This window comes from Lotus japonicus, chromosome 1, assembly GCF_012489685.1.
Source record: "Lotus japonicus ecotype B-129 chromosome 1, LjGifu_v1.2".
NCBI lineage: Eukaryota > Viridiplantae > Streptophyta > Magnoliopsida > Fabales > Fabaceae > Lotus > Lotus japonicus.
The window spans coordinates 67246619-67261445 of record NC_080041.1 but is presented as its reverse complement, the minus strand read 5'-3'; the positions used below and the strand labels follow the sequence as shown (position 1 = coordinate 67261445).

Sequence of the window (14827 nt, the reverse complement as noted above, 5' to 3'; positions counted from 1 at the left end):
TCCACCTCACCAACAATGCCAACTAAGAGAAGTGTTCACAAAAGAAATTATCACTTTGATAGAAGTATCGAGTTATATTAAAACTTTAACTTCTTGTCCATAGGTGTGTGTGCGTGCGTACGTGTGTGTTGTGCGTGTCGTGTGCGTGCGTGTGTATTGTCTATAGTGTCAATCCATGTAACAATTGCTACTGCTCAAAGAAGTTTGTCAAAATTAAAATTGCTCAAGTTACAGATAAGATCAACAATATTATAAGATAGATTAAATATGTTAACTATTATATCTATTAAAAGCGAAATGTTTTAATTATAAAACTCTGATAAATGATTTCATAGCTAAAAAAACTAAAAGATTAATATAAAACTGATAACTTATATGATATATTAAATCTTTTAACAAAAAGTTTCCGAAAGAAAGTCACTCACCGCTAATGGACCCTGCCGGCCACCACCACCACTATCATTGCCACCCACCACTGTCACCCACCGTCGCCACCCCTATTATTACTATCACCATAAGCACCACCACCACTTCCCCACAATCGTCGTCGCTGTAACGCCTCAATTTTTAAACCAGGGATCACATTAGTAACCCAACAAATATGGGGACTAACTCGGATTTTTTTTCTTTTTCCAAACGGTGATATTTTGAAATCAAAGGTCCATCATCACCCAAGCAGCCCGAGAAGTTCCCAGGTAAGCTGGTAGGGCACAATGTCTCATTAAAAGCCCTTCTTGCCTTAGACAGAACAACACGAGTTCTTACTTGAACTCAAATGAGGTTTTTCGATAATATTTTCAAATCATTTCTAAAACAATTCAATTATCTATTAAGTTCAAAATCCAGTTGACTAGTTTATCTCAATTTTCAAAATTTGAACCTTTAATCGTTTGATTTTCAAACTTTAGCAAATGATAATATCTAAGCATAAGTTTAATAGCCATATAGAGATAATAAGATAAACCGATTAAAAACCTAAATAACCGCTAGCATAATTCAAAATCCAACAAAATATCGACTATCGGCGAGATTCGAGTTTAAAGATAACAATTATTCAAAAACTCCCACTTTGCAAGCCTTCCTTCTACGCCACTCCAAAGCCTCGTCGCCTAGCCCTAGTCGTCGCCCCACTCCTTGTCAACACAAAAATCAGACTTCACCACACGACGACTCATCAACGAAAGCGTTAAGCGCCCAAGTAGACAAATATCAACCATTAAGGGTTAGTCTCAATAACAAACAACAACAATTCAAAATTTGAAAATAAGATAAGATACTGAAGTTCAACTTTGAAAATAAAAGATGACAACAAAAACATCATATCAAGAATAACAAACAAGTCACACGAATTATCAAGAGAAGTAGGTTGGTCCTAATGCCTACATGCAACTACCAAAATGGATCGATCAAAGCCTCACAAGGCTAGACAACCACGTTGTCGAGTAATTCAAAACATCTCCTCGAGATGGGACGACCTCGTGGGACAATTACCACCACGTCGCCACTTAAAATTTCAAACCCTAGATGCTCTTGTTCCAGTGCCATAAATTATCTACCATTACTCTTGTAAGAAGAGAAACCTTGTAGAATTAAATGATCTTGAAAAGATTGTAGGAGAAGTCGTGTACAATACTTGTAAGAGAAGTACTGTAGAATACTTGGAGAAGTCATGAAGAATACTTGTGGGAGAAGTCCTTGAGAATACTTATATTAGAGAATTCCTTGAAACTTGCTAGTGGAAATCTTGGTGGTGGCCAAGTATTGGACGTAGCCCAATCGTTTAAGGGTGAACCAGTATAAATCTGTGTGTGTTGATCGTCTGCTAAACTCTGTTTACTATTCCGCTGCACTAAACCGTTTACAAAAAGTTTTCAAGAACTAATATTCTTTTCAAAAACCAAGTTTTAAAAGTGTTTTAAAAGTACACAATTCAAATCACCCTTTCTTGTGTTATTTACTTGCATCTCACATTGTTTGTATTTTGGCACTTTGTGCTATCCTTATCTATTATTTTACTATTGTTGCATTATTTGGAAATAAATGTTGTCAAGTCATTGTTTGTATTTTGACACTTTGTGCTAAATTTTGTCAAGTCATTATTGTCAAGTCCATCCATTTCAATCTAATTTCTATCCTTGTCTATTACTCCCTCTGTTCCAGAAAGTTTGTAATTTAAGGTTGTGGTACAAAGAGTAAGAAATCAATTATTAATAGTATAATTTGACTAGATTGTCCTTATTTAATTTTACTAGTATGATGTGCAAATATTAAATTATACTTAGATAGAGAAGAATGTAATTAATAAAGAAGAGTTGTGGTTGGTTAATATGAAATGTGATAAGTGAGAGAAAATGTATTAAATGAGGGTATAGGTGGAAAAAAATGGGGAAAAATACATTAGTATTCTAAAACAACAAACTATTTGGGATATTGAAATCATACCAAAAACTGCAAACTTTCGGGAACGAAGGGAGTAGTAAACTATTATTGCATTGTATGGAAATTAAATGTTGTCAAGTCATTGTTGTCAAGTCTGTCCATTTCAATATGATTTCTATCTTTATCTATTATTTAACTACATCGCATTATTTTTTTGGAGTTCGTCCATTTCAACCACTCAATCTGATTTCTCTCTATATCTATTATTTAACTACATTGCATTATTTGTTTGGAGTCTGTCCATTTCACCAACTCAATTTCTTACTTAAATGGGGGCTCATTCTTCCATTGTTGTACCAATACCTAAAATCTCATATTACTAACAAAATACTAATGAATCCTTCAGAATTTCCTTTTGATATCAAAGCTTACAAAAGGCCGCCTGAAATCGAAGAGAGGTATATTGTCAACTGGTTCAGAGAGCAACGAAACCAAATAAAGGAAGGATATACACCTCATGTCAAGAGAAAATATCTCAATAGAGATCATGCAACGGCAATCTAAAGATTGATTGATGACTACTTTGCAGATCAACCTACATATGACTATGCAATGTTTCGTCGGCGATTCCGGATGCAGAAACATGTGTTCCTTCGGATCGTTGGGGACCTATCTAGCAGTGAGAACTACTACACCCAAAGAGTTGACGCAGCAAAAAAAGAAGGTATATCTCCATTAGCAAAATGTACCACGACCATGTGAATGTTAGCATATGGTGTGGCGGTCGATGCAGTTGATGAATACATTAAAATAGGAGGTACTACAGCATTGAAGTGCTTTGCGTAGATTCTGTAAAGGAATCATACAATTGTATGAGCCAGTGTATCTGAGAGCCCCAACTCAAGATGACATACAAAGAATATTGCATGTTAGTGAAATGCGGGGGTTCCCAGGGATGATTGGGAGTATTGATTGCATGCACTGGGAATGGAAAAATTGTCCTACATCATGGGAAGGTCAATTTACTCGGGAGATAAGGGAACCACCATTGTTATTCATGAAGCAGTTGCAACTTATGATTTATGGAGTTGACATGCTTTTTTTGGATGTCCGGGCACATTGAATGATATAAATGTTCTAGACTGTTCACCCGTGTTCGATGACGTTGAACAGGAAAATACTCCCAGAGTGAACTTCTTTGTGAATCAACGTCCGTATAATATGACATACTATCTTGATGACGGTATCTACCCTTCTTATCCGACTTTCGTCAAATCAATTAGACTTCCTCAAAGTGAACCAGATAAGTTATTTGCAAAATATCATGAGGGATGTCGGAAGGACATCGAACGTGCATTTGGGGTTGTAAGACCCAGATTTCAGAACAGGATTAAATAATTATTTTTCCGACTCACGCGTAGGATCAGTGTAAGCGTGACAGGAGTTTGCTGTTTGGGAAAGTTTAATGAAGAAGCAAGTTCAGGAATTGGTTGAGGATAGTACCATAGACGTTTTAGGAATTAGCACGAGTCGTCTGCACACCCGCCTTATGGCGAGAGTTTTCAGAATAGGCTAATTCCGCTCTTAAAGCATTGTTTAAGCGAAATTCTAAATCCTTAGCCTTATTTTTCCCTCGACCAGCGTTTCATTTCGGAACTCTGGACTGTATGCACGATAGGTTTCACTTCTCAGAAGTCTGACGACGCTAAATTCTTTTCTCTAAAAACTCCAAATTCAAACGCTGAATGAAGACTTTTTCTATTCGGAGCTTCTAACGAAGTTTCCATCCGCGTTTCCAGTTTTCTTTCGACTTTTCCAATCTTTCTTCAGAACGAAGTTTTGTCATCCGACTTTCACAGCAAAAAGTAGTTTTTCGGGGCAATTTAACTCACACCGCTTTTGGATCGTTTTCTTCAAATTCAAGAGACTTGTTTTGGGTTCTGGAATTTTGTCGCCAGAATCTCGCTTAGAATTCACAGATGAACGTACTGCAAAAATCGGAATCGCGAAATATTCATTTTCCCGAGATTTCACTCTCCTATAAATAGAAGAAAAAACACAAAATATCTCTCATTCCCACCATTTGAGGCCGCGAGCTTGAGGAGAAGAAGGAGAGGGAGAACTTCGTCGTTTCTTGACGATCTTCGTGTTGTTCGTTGTTACTTCGCGACATCGAGGTACTCTTGCTTATTCTTACCTCTGATCGTTCTTTCTATCGCGTTTCTTTATCTCTTTCTGAGCTCAAAGTTTCGAGCTTTTCGTAAAATTGTTCGATTTTCCCGATTTTTCTTTTGAACTACCTTCTATAGTTGCTCAACAAGCTAAATCACTCGTCGATGCACGCCGATTTCGATCGAGTCGCCAAAGACCTGAAAAACTGTATAAAACCCATTTTACGCACATATTGAAACTTTATCTTCGAAAAGCCACAATCCGACTTAGTGCCCTTAGGATTAGTTACTATAAATGTCGTTGTGAACAACCACATCAAATTTGTTTTTCAAAGTTTCGACTTTGAGTTTTTGAGCTTTAATTTTGGACCAAAGTGCCCCTAACTAGTCGTAATTCAAACCGTTCGTTCTAAAATTTTTCCGACAATTTCTTTGTCGTAGTTTTACCCTAAAACTACCTAGGAATTAAATTAGATCGAAGAAAAAGCGCCGGAACCCTTTTTCCTTGAGTGGCCGAGATCATGTTTTGAGGGGGGGAGAAATTCGTTTTTCGCGATAACTCGTCCTCTCGTGCTCGATTGTTGTACTCTGAAGCTTTGTAAGCTTTGTCTATCGTTAATTAACTTTGTTGTGATCGAGCTATTCGATTTTGGATTGATTTTCGCTTTGTTTTCTCCAAGGTTCAATTGAGGGAACTTTGGGTATTACTGAGCTAGATTGTGAGGAAAACCTACACCGCGAGGCTGGAGCAACTCGAGGTTAGGGCAACTTACTTACTAGCTATTTGTATTGTAGGCGTCGATAAATTCGACTTGAATATTGTTTGATATTGAATATTGCTTGGATATTGTCTATCGCTTGAATTGGAAAATGTTTTCTGGAGGCTTCGGCCGAGTAAACTTATATGAGACGCGTGTCTCCGTTTTCTGAGAGGCTTCGACCGTTTACTGGTTTCTGTCTTATGATTTCCGCACTGAATTATTGTTATATTGATATTGTTATTGAACTGTGCGCTTTGTCGCGACTACAGAGTGTGGAATCATGTAACGTCCTACTTGTATCATTTCGGGTTGAATGAACAACCCGAGGTTTGAGATTAAGCCTATTGGAACACTTAGACTTTCCCCGGGGATTACATTTGGGGGGATTTTGGCAAACTTGGAATGATTAGAATTTGGAACTAGAGACCTTAGGGAACTTAGTTTTAAAGAATGAAACTCATAACTTGACTAATCCAACTTGAAATATTTTTATTAACGAATAAAACCATAGGGGACTTAAGTGGAGAAATGATTGCGAAAGACAGGGAAATGTCGACAAGTCTTGGAGATGCTGGGATTTGATGATCATCACGAGGATGAACCATAGTGACCAGAGATATGTCACTGAGTACAATGCGTACTCCGGCTTCTTACAACCTAGTCGTAGAGTCGACTTTGACCTTCGGGTATTATTGAATTAAGAGTCGTAGCTAAACACTATATGGTGAGGACGATACCATGTTTGGCTAACCATATTGCATCATGCATACATTCGGGGCTTGAGACGATCGGAGGATCGGGCTTCGGTGAAGTTGAGACGGCTTCGGTCGGCTTCACGAAGGTTGAGACAGTCGAAAGATTGGCCTTCATCGAAGAACACCAAGAGTGTATCTTCGGCATAGCGGGCAAAATGGTTCAACCTAGAGGGCTTAGAATTGATCCGACTATGCATGAGTTTGTAAGTGACACCCGAGCGGAAATGGTTAAACACTAGGCCGGTGTTAGGACTAACTTGATGGTGCCCATCCCAATTGAACTATCCGGATCATTTTGAATTGCATTTCACGCATACATGTACCTTAACTGGAATCGCGTGCTGTTTGCATTATTGAATTATTGTTAGAGCCGATAACATGCTAGGAATATATATAAACATATATATATATATATATATATATATATATATATATATCTATACCCCCATCACATGTTGTTTGTATATTTACTCTATTCCGTGAGTTGACCCTAGTGCCTTGGCTTTGGTTTCATGTTTGTATTTAGGCGGTCGGCCTACTGCTAGATGTCGATGGCGGATTGGTTTTTGATGGTCTCTCCCTCGGGGGGATCAGGTTTGAGCTGGTTGACCGACATGCCCCCATCGCTTGGGTGATCGATCCTGAGGATCATCGGGCCACGTATCGGGGAAGGGTCATGGAGGACCGGATTGATGAGCGTGGACATCTGACGAGAGGAGTTCTGCGACGCATGGAGCTGAGCTTTAACTTACCACCTTCGGTGCGTTGTGGACCGGGCACTGGCCGGAGACCACCTTCACCACCTTCATCTTCATCCGACGACGAGGATCCATCTGAGATCGAGACTGATACTGAGGCACCTGTCGCGCCACTTCCTGCTACTGCTGTCGATCCTACCGATGTTGCGTCGTCCTCGAGGCTCGTGGAGCCGAAGAGGGAGCCTGTTGTTCCGTCTGCCTCTCGCCGTTTTCCGTTTACTCCATCACGCGGCTACCGCGTGGAACCCCTGGTACGTGTGGTGGAAGAGGATGTCTTTTCTGAGGAGGTAGATGTTGAGATGGGTTCGACTAGGGTTGTACGCAGGACAGTCAGGAGGGAAGTCGTGGACTTGGACACTGAGATGATCACGGTGGACTCTGATTCTAACACTGATGTCGACTACTACGTCGGGAGCGACAAGGAGGAGGAGGAGGAGGAGGAGCTTTGAGCGGTACCGGAGGGTAGGTTAGGTGGGCGCCATATTTTGTGTAGAGCTCTGATTCGTTTTATTTTGGGACAGGGTAGGTTCCCGACGCATAGCTTTTTGTGTGGTTCTCTTGCTGGCAGTGGCAGACCTTGGAGAGGACAGGGAGGAGCACTGGCTCCCTCATGCTTTTGGAAAATTCCTATATTATGAATTGTTTGGGACTTTTTTGTGTCGAAAGAAATATAATAGATATTTCATAGTACGCATTTATAATAATCATTTCTCGTGTCCCAGTGGTTAGTGCCTTGCTATTTTTTCACCAGGTCTGGGGATCGATTCCTCTTTGCACCTGTTTTTAAGGTGTTATTTTCACATTGTTTTATATTTTACCAACTATCCAATTGGCTCCACTTTTGACCAGATTTTAAATTGGACTTCATTTATATCTTTTAACTTATCATTAATCTTGATAATAACTTTTATACTATTAATTATACAAGCTCAAAAAGAATAAAAAATGACCATTTGCTCGTATTGCTACTAAAAAAATTAATTCATGTATTAACATAATATTTTAGCTCCCTCAAATATTCTGATCAAGTTCCGCCACTACTTGCTGGGGGATCATAGAGAGTTAGTCGGACTATAGGGGTCTTTGCTTAGGCCATTTTGGGGCCAACTTTCTTCTGGAGGATTGTAATTATAACTTTGTCACTCACGTTTCTGGATCTGTAAATATTTGCATGTGGGCACACTACTTGGGAGTCACTGCGAGTGCGCGTGACGTTGGAGTGCAGCTGAGGCTGTACCTGTTTATATGATGTACATCGGTTAGGTTTAAATTGCAGGATTATGTCTTTATCTTTATGACGTTTCCATTTCAACAAAAGAAACAAACGAAAAAAAAAATACCTGTTTTCCGCTTAAAGTTTATTTTTAAGTTACTTAAGTGACACCTGAAAATCGGGGTGTTACAGGGGTGTTGTTGGTGTCGCAGGCTCGATTTAAAATCATTCGCGAGCGCGTTTGTGAGACATAGCCGATTTGGGTCTCAACATGAGGTCATGTATCATATTGCATAATATGATTGTTGAGGATGAACGAGATACATATGCTCAACATTGGACATATTATGATCAATCTGAGGCAAGTGGGTCTAGTACACCAGAGCCATTTTCGACCGAGGTGCTACCTGCATTTGCAAATCATGTGCGTGCTAGATCTGTGATGCGTGATTCAAAGGTACATCACGAATTGCAAGCAGATTTAGTCAAACACATATGGGCAAAGTTCTGAATGTTTCATGATTAAATAGATTGTTTGCTTAGTGTATTGTATTGTATTGTATTGTATTGTATTGTAATTTTAAGTTTTTTGTAATTTTACTTGTTTTAATAATGACTATCCCTATATCTCGTCTTTATTACTTGTAAGAAAAAATTAATTAAGAATATAAAATTAAAAAATAAAATTCAAATAAATTATTAAACTAGAAAGAAAAAAAATTAACTCTTAATTATTTTAATTTAATTTCAATCGATAATTGTTATTAATATATAATCACAAAACAAAAACATAAAAGAAAATAAGAATATAAAATAAAAGTGGTGGGGTAGGGTGTTGAATTTATTAAACAAGACAATTGTAGTGAGTAAAAGTTGAATGTGTGTTGAATTGAATTATTAGATGGAGGAGAAAGAAGATGATGTAGAGTGTAAAAAGTGAAAAACGAGGGTGTTGAAAAACAAAACCATTGTACAAAGTCCAATGGCTCGTTTGGTACACTGTATTAGGCATGATAGTATAAGCTTATACAATATATTATGGACTTATCCATTGTTTGGTGGTCAGTGGTCACATTGTATTGTATAAACTTATACATCAATCTCCTCTTATACACCAAAATGATGGATCATTTAATTCATCCTATAAATGATGGATAAGACATGATTAGAGTGCAATGTATAAGCTACTTGAATATATTTAATCACCCTCCACCACCACCGCCTCCACCACTACCACCACCACCACCACCATCACTACCGCCACAACCGTCGCCGCCACCACCACCACCACCGCTGCTGCCACCACAACCACCCTCCACCACCACCACCCTCCACCTCCACCACTACCACCACCACTGCCGCCACCACCACCATCGTCGCCACCACCACGCTCTACCTCCACCACACCGCCTCCACCACTACCGCCGCCGCCACCACCATCATCACCATTGTCGCCGCCACCACAACCACCTTCCACAACCACTACCACCACCACTGCCTCCACTTCCATCACCGTCGCCACCACCACCACCACGCTCTAGTCATCGTTATCGCCACTACTACCACTACCACTGTCGCCACCACCACCCTCCCCCATCACCGCCACCACTACCGCCACCACCACCACCACTGTCGCCACCGCCACCATGCTCCACCACTGTCACCATCGTTGATACCTTCTTGCCACCACTACCGCCGGCCCGCCGCCCCCACCCTCCGGCACGACCGCCACCAAGACCACCTTCCACCACCACTGTCACCACCACTGGCGCCATCGCCACGACTACCACCACCGCCGCCGCCACCACCATCCACCACTACTGCCACCATCATCACCTTACACCACGATTGTCGCCACCAAATTATACAGTGTATGATCAAACGCTGTATAGTATTAAAAATTTATTAGGCCTAATACAATCAAGACTTATACTATCAGACCTTATACTATACAACGTACCAAACGGACCCTAAGAGATAAAAGAGGTGTTGAAAAATAAAACCATTAAACCAAACATGCACCACAACCACAGTTAGATCACGACAACAATCTAAAAAAAAAAATCCTGAAAAAAGTTCTAAAATTATTTTTTAAATGAAGCAAAAGTGTTTTTACTCCCTCCGTTCCAGAAAATTTGTTGTTTTACACCATTTTTCAATATCCCAAAATGTTTGTTGTTTTAGAAAATTAATGCATTTTTTGCTAATTTTTTCCACCTACACCCTCATTTAATATATTTTCTCTCACTTATCACATTTCATATTGACCAACTACAACTCTTCTCTATTAATTACATTTTTCTCTATCTAAGTATACTTTAATAGTTGCACATCATACTAGTAAAATTAAATAAGGGCAATCTAGTCAAATTATACTATCAATAATTGTTTTCTTACTCTTTATGCAACAACCTTAAAGTACAAACTTACTGGAACGGAGGGAGTAACACTTAGCAATGATGAAGGCGGCGGCCGTACTATTAAAATATCAATGCATCGACCAATCATAAAGTGTTCGGGAAAACACAACAACAGGAGTCAAGTGTAGACGTAAGCTGTGAGGTGAACTCAGAACTGAAGGTGTCTGTCTGTGTGTTTCAGAATCAATCAGAAATGGGGAAGGTGAGAGCTGCGTTTGTGGGAATGATCATGGCAGAGTGTGCTCAAGTTGGTTTAATCATATTGAGCAAACAAGTCATGGCACAAGGCATGACCAATTTCATCTTCATCTTCTACTCCAACACAATCGCTTCCCTCATTCTTCTTCCCACTTCATTCTTAGTCCACAGATTTCAACGCCCTCCTATCACTTTCTCCATCCTTTGCCAATTCTTCTTGCTTGGATTACTCGGGCAAGTTCACTTAATCCTACCCCTTTATTGATTATGCATAAATTGTGAGTTCTATTCTAATAACATGGTTTTTTTTTTTCATTTTTAGTTTGTTTTCAGATTTTTGGCTCAGGCTTTTGGGTATGCTGGGATTAACTACAGCTCACCGACGCTTGGTACTGCCATGCTCAACCTTATTCCTGGTTTTACCTTCATACTTGCAGTTGCTTTCAGGTTCAGTGACTTTGAATTATTTGAGAATTTTCTGTTCTTTCAGACAAATTTATTTGAGCACTTTGGCTAGTTGTCATTATTCTATTTGGGTGAATAAAGAGGAAATTTTGAGCTTATTGAACATTCTAGTTTTGGTAACACTTGTGTTTTCTGGTTGAATGAGAATTTATAAATATAAATAATGTGTTTTCTGTGAATAATATATCATGACTGTGCCTTGTGATGGATTTTCTTCAATTCTGTTATCACTAATTTTCCGCCTAATGAAGGATTGGTGCCATCAACTCCTATTTCATGGAGATTTTGAAGTAGCATTTTGTTGGAACTACCATGTCCTCACTTTAGGATGAAGTAAATGTTTCACATTGAATTACAAACTATCTTGAGTGACAGCTGTGCAGTACTTCTCTATCTCACTAGTATTTGGATACTTGTTAGTATCTCATTTTGAGACAAAAAAGTGAACAAAACTCTTCCATGGATTGAAAATCCGTTTAAATTACACTCAATTGTATCCAAACACACACGGAGGATAGAATTAACTTTTTAAGTCTTTTTCCTTCAGTTTTATTTCTTAGTTGTTGGATAGACTGCAAACCCATAAGTAATTTGCAAGGGTTAATTCAACTGGCATATAACCTGTCCAAGTCTCAATCATTTTCTTGGATTTGTCTCTTTTCTGGCTCCAAATGAAGTCAAATTAATTTATCAATTCTCAAGGGAATTGCTCTATTGAGCCTATTACAATGTAATTTGACCTAAAATTCTCTCATATATCAATTTGGTTTACCAACATGCATAAATAGTTGTCAATTACTGAAATAGTTATACTGCAGAATCATGTCGCTGAGATTTTTTGCACTCTTTATTTTCCCAAAATTCTTTCCAACTAAAGATTCACAATTAATCATATTTTGTCTTGAAAATGAAAAATGTTCCATTTTTGGAGTTTAGGCACCTGGTGCTAACACGAGTGCTTTGAGATTCTTGTTTTCAATAATCATATGTTCAGATCACATAATGATTTATTTGATCAGAAAACCTTCTGCAATTCTTTTAAGTAAAAGCAACTCCTCAGGGTTTTGAAAGTTTTGTATGTTTTGTGTCTTTTTTTCTAGACAAAAGGCTGACCAAATATGCACACTCATTGTAAAGCAAAAGATACATACTTGTTCTTTCAATCAAACCAGTCATTCACTGCTATACATATGCTTTCAGAATGGAACTATTGGATTGGAAAAGCTCTAGTACCCTTGCTAAATCACTGGGAACAATAGTATCAATTACTGGTGCATTTATTGCGACATTGTACAAAGGCCCTGCACTTCTGATGGGGCTATCACCTTCAAACTCATCTCAGCAGCCAGTTTCCTCTCAAGATTCTAATTGGATACTTGGAGGATTATTTCTCGCAGCTGATTGCGTAATGGCTTCAGGATTTTTAATTTTACAGGTAAAATTATCAAGTAGAAGTAGAGCTTCATGATTAATGCTTTCTACTTGCATGGTACACAATGGGTTGAATATAATTGGCTATATTTCAGGCTTCTATTCTTAAGAAATATCCAGCAGGGTTGATTACTGTATTCTTTTATACTTTCTTTGTGGCCATTCAATCTGGTGTGACCTGTTTGGTTGTGGAAAGAGACATCAGTGCTTGGAGCTTGGAACCAATGTTTAGGTTGCTTGCTGTTTTATACTCGGTAATCAAAATGTAAATTAATTTGATTAGCTTAGAACTAGTAACTACTGCTTATCTTGGCCTAGAAGTCTGAAACATCATCTGTAAACATTCCAGGGAGTCATGGGCTCTGCATTTCAAGTCGGTGTTACTACTTGGTGTTTACACCAGACAGGACCTGTTTTTGTTTCCATGTTCAAGCCCATAGGCATTGTCATATCGGTGGTTGTAGGTGTTGCCATCCTTGGAGATGCATTCTATCTTGGAAGGTAAGTTTGTGTCTCTCTTCTATATTGTGTTCAGTTGTACTGTTGAGTTTATTCAACGATCGCGAATTCATTGTCTTTCAATGCAGTCTGGTTGGTGCAACTGTGATTGTTCTTGGGTTTTATTCTGTACTGTGGGGGAAATCCAAAGATATTGAAGTGAAAAGCTTGGAATCAAGGGGGAAACAGACCCCTCTTTTGAAGGAAAACAGCAGTGAAGACATTTAAAGTACATTTAAAAGGATGCTTGCTACAATTCTGCCGCAAATATGCAGTTTCGATTGTTTCACTCAGAGTAAGGGAGTAAGCTCTGACTCTGAAGTATGTTACAAGAAAACTATCTGGTAAATCTTCTAAGAAATATTTTGATTCAATTGATCTGTATTTAGACATAAATTTTGATATACTCCCTCCGGTCCTATTTATAAGTAACAAAAAAAAATTCACATAGTTTAAGAAATGTAGTTAAACTAGATAAAATGCATTAAATTTGTCTTAAATTAAAATGAACTTCCAAAATTACCCTTTGTTATTAGTGTTGGAAAGTGGAAAAGAAAGAGAATAATTAAAGAGACACATTTTACAAGTTATAATTAATAAGGGCATCATTGGAAAAAATTAATTAATATAGCTCAAACTTTCATTTGGTTCTTATAAAAAGGACCAAGATTTTTCTTCTCTTTCATGCTTATAAATAGGACCGGAGGGAGTATATGATATTATGTATTCATGTAGCTCCTACCAATGGGGAAAAAGCCCTGGTGTATTTGTTAAGAATAATGACTATTCATAAATACCACATGCAATCAATTAGATTGTTGGAAGAAAATATCAATAAATGCATAGCATTGATTCATGGAAATCTCAAGCTTAGTTTCAATCAAATAATCCATCACAAATTTTCTGCTCTGGAAATCTCAATTCCTACTATTGATTTTGAAGCCTAAACGTAGAGCTTCACATCACAAGCCAAGAAAAACCAGCAGATGATGTCATTGATTCTGCTGGTAATAAATAAAAAAAATGCAGAAAAAGAGCAATGGGCGATAAATGATGGATTACTCACCTCATGGCTTCAATGTAACATGAAGGAAGTACAATCTAATAGTATGACCTACGGAGGGGATACAACTTTTTCAATTTGGAATTCAAACTATGACCAGTTACTGCCCAACAACGAAGATAGTGAGACAGACCACTTTGAAAAACAACCTCGATGACTTATCAAAGGGAACCTTGTCCTTGGATGAATAAATCCAAAAAATCAAGGAAATTTGTGACAAACTAGCTGCAATTGAGAAACCTCTCTCAGATGTAGACAAAACTTTCCATATCTCAAAAGGTCTTGGAAGCAAATACAAGGAGTTTCAAAGTGAAAATGGATCCTCTTCAGCAGCATTACAGCCATTAAATTTTATAACCAACGGTTTATATTAGTAATAGAAATTGATTGATTAAAAATTGACTAATTTAATTAAGTGCACACTAGATAGATGGTGTAGACGGTAGAGTGTTAGAATATAATATAAAATCATTCATTTGACCATTACCCAATAGTTGAAACTTTTAAGATAATTGATTGTTTGACATGGTATCAAAGTCTTTATGACCAAGGTCTAGAGTTTAATTCTTGCAGCCTCAATTCTTCTTATAAATAAAGTTGAATTTAAGCACATGGTTTGTGTACTTGTCAATGTCAACGCTTCAAGCCTAAAAAACTCTTACATGAGGGAACGTGTTAAAATATAATATAAAATAATTCATTTAACCCTTAATAG

At 38.1% G+C, this 14827-nt stretch overlaps 2 protein-coding genes across 2 annotated transcripts; both read left to right on the top strand.

Moving 5' to 3' along the window:
- The first annotated feature begins 2772 nt into the window (after positions 1–2772).
- LOC130731982 (uncharacterized) lies at positions 2773–8548 on the top strand. The gene is made up of 2 exons (XM_057584130.1): positions 2773–2924; positions 8479–8548. Exons 1-2 carry the CDS (start codon positions 2773–2775, stop codon positions 8546–8548), a joined length of 222 nt encoding a protein of 73 aa, XP_057440113.1.
- Positions 8549–10550: 2002 nt separating this feature from the next.
- On the top strand, positions 10551–13905 carry LOC130740927 (WAT1-related protein At5g40230-like). Its single transcript, XM_057593658.1, has 6 exons — positions 10551–10889; positions 10989–11102; positions 12321–12555; positions 12647–12805; positions 12901–13052; positions 13139–13905. The coding sequence occupies exons 1-6, from the start codon at positions 10651–10653 to the stop codon at positions 13275–13277; spliced, it is 1038 nt and encodes a 345-aa protein (XP_057449641.1). The 5' UTR covers positions 10551–10650; the 3' UTR covers positions 13278–13905.
- The last annotated feature ends 922 nt before the right edge of the window (positions 13906–14827 follow it).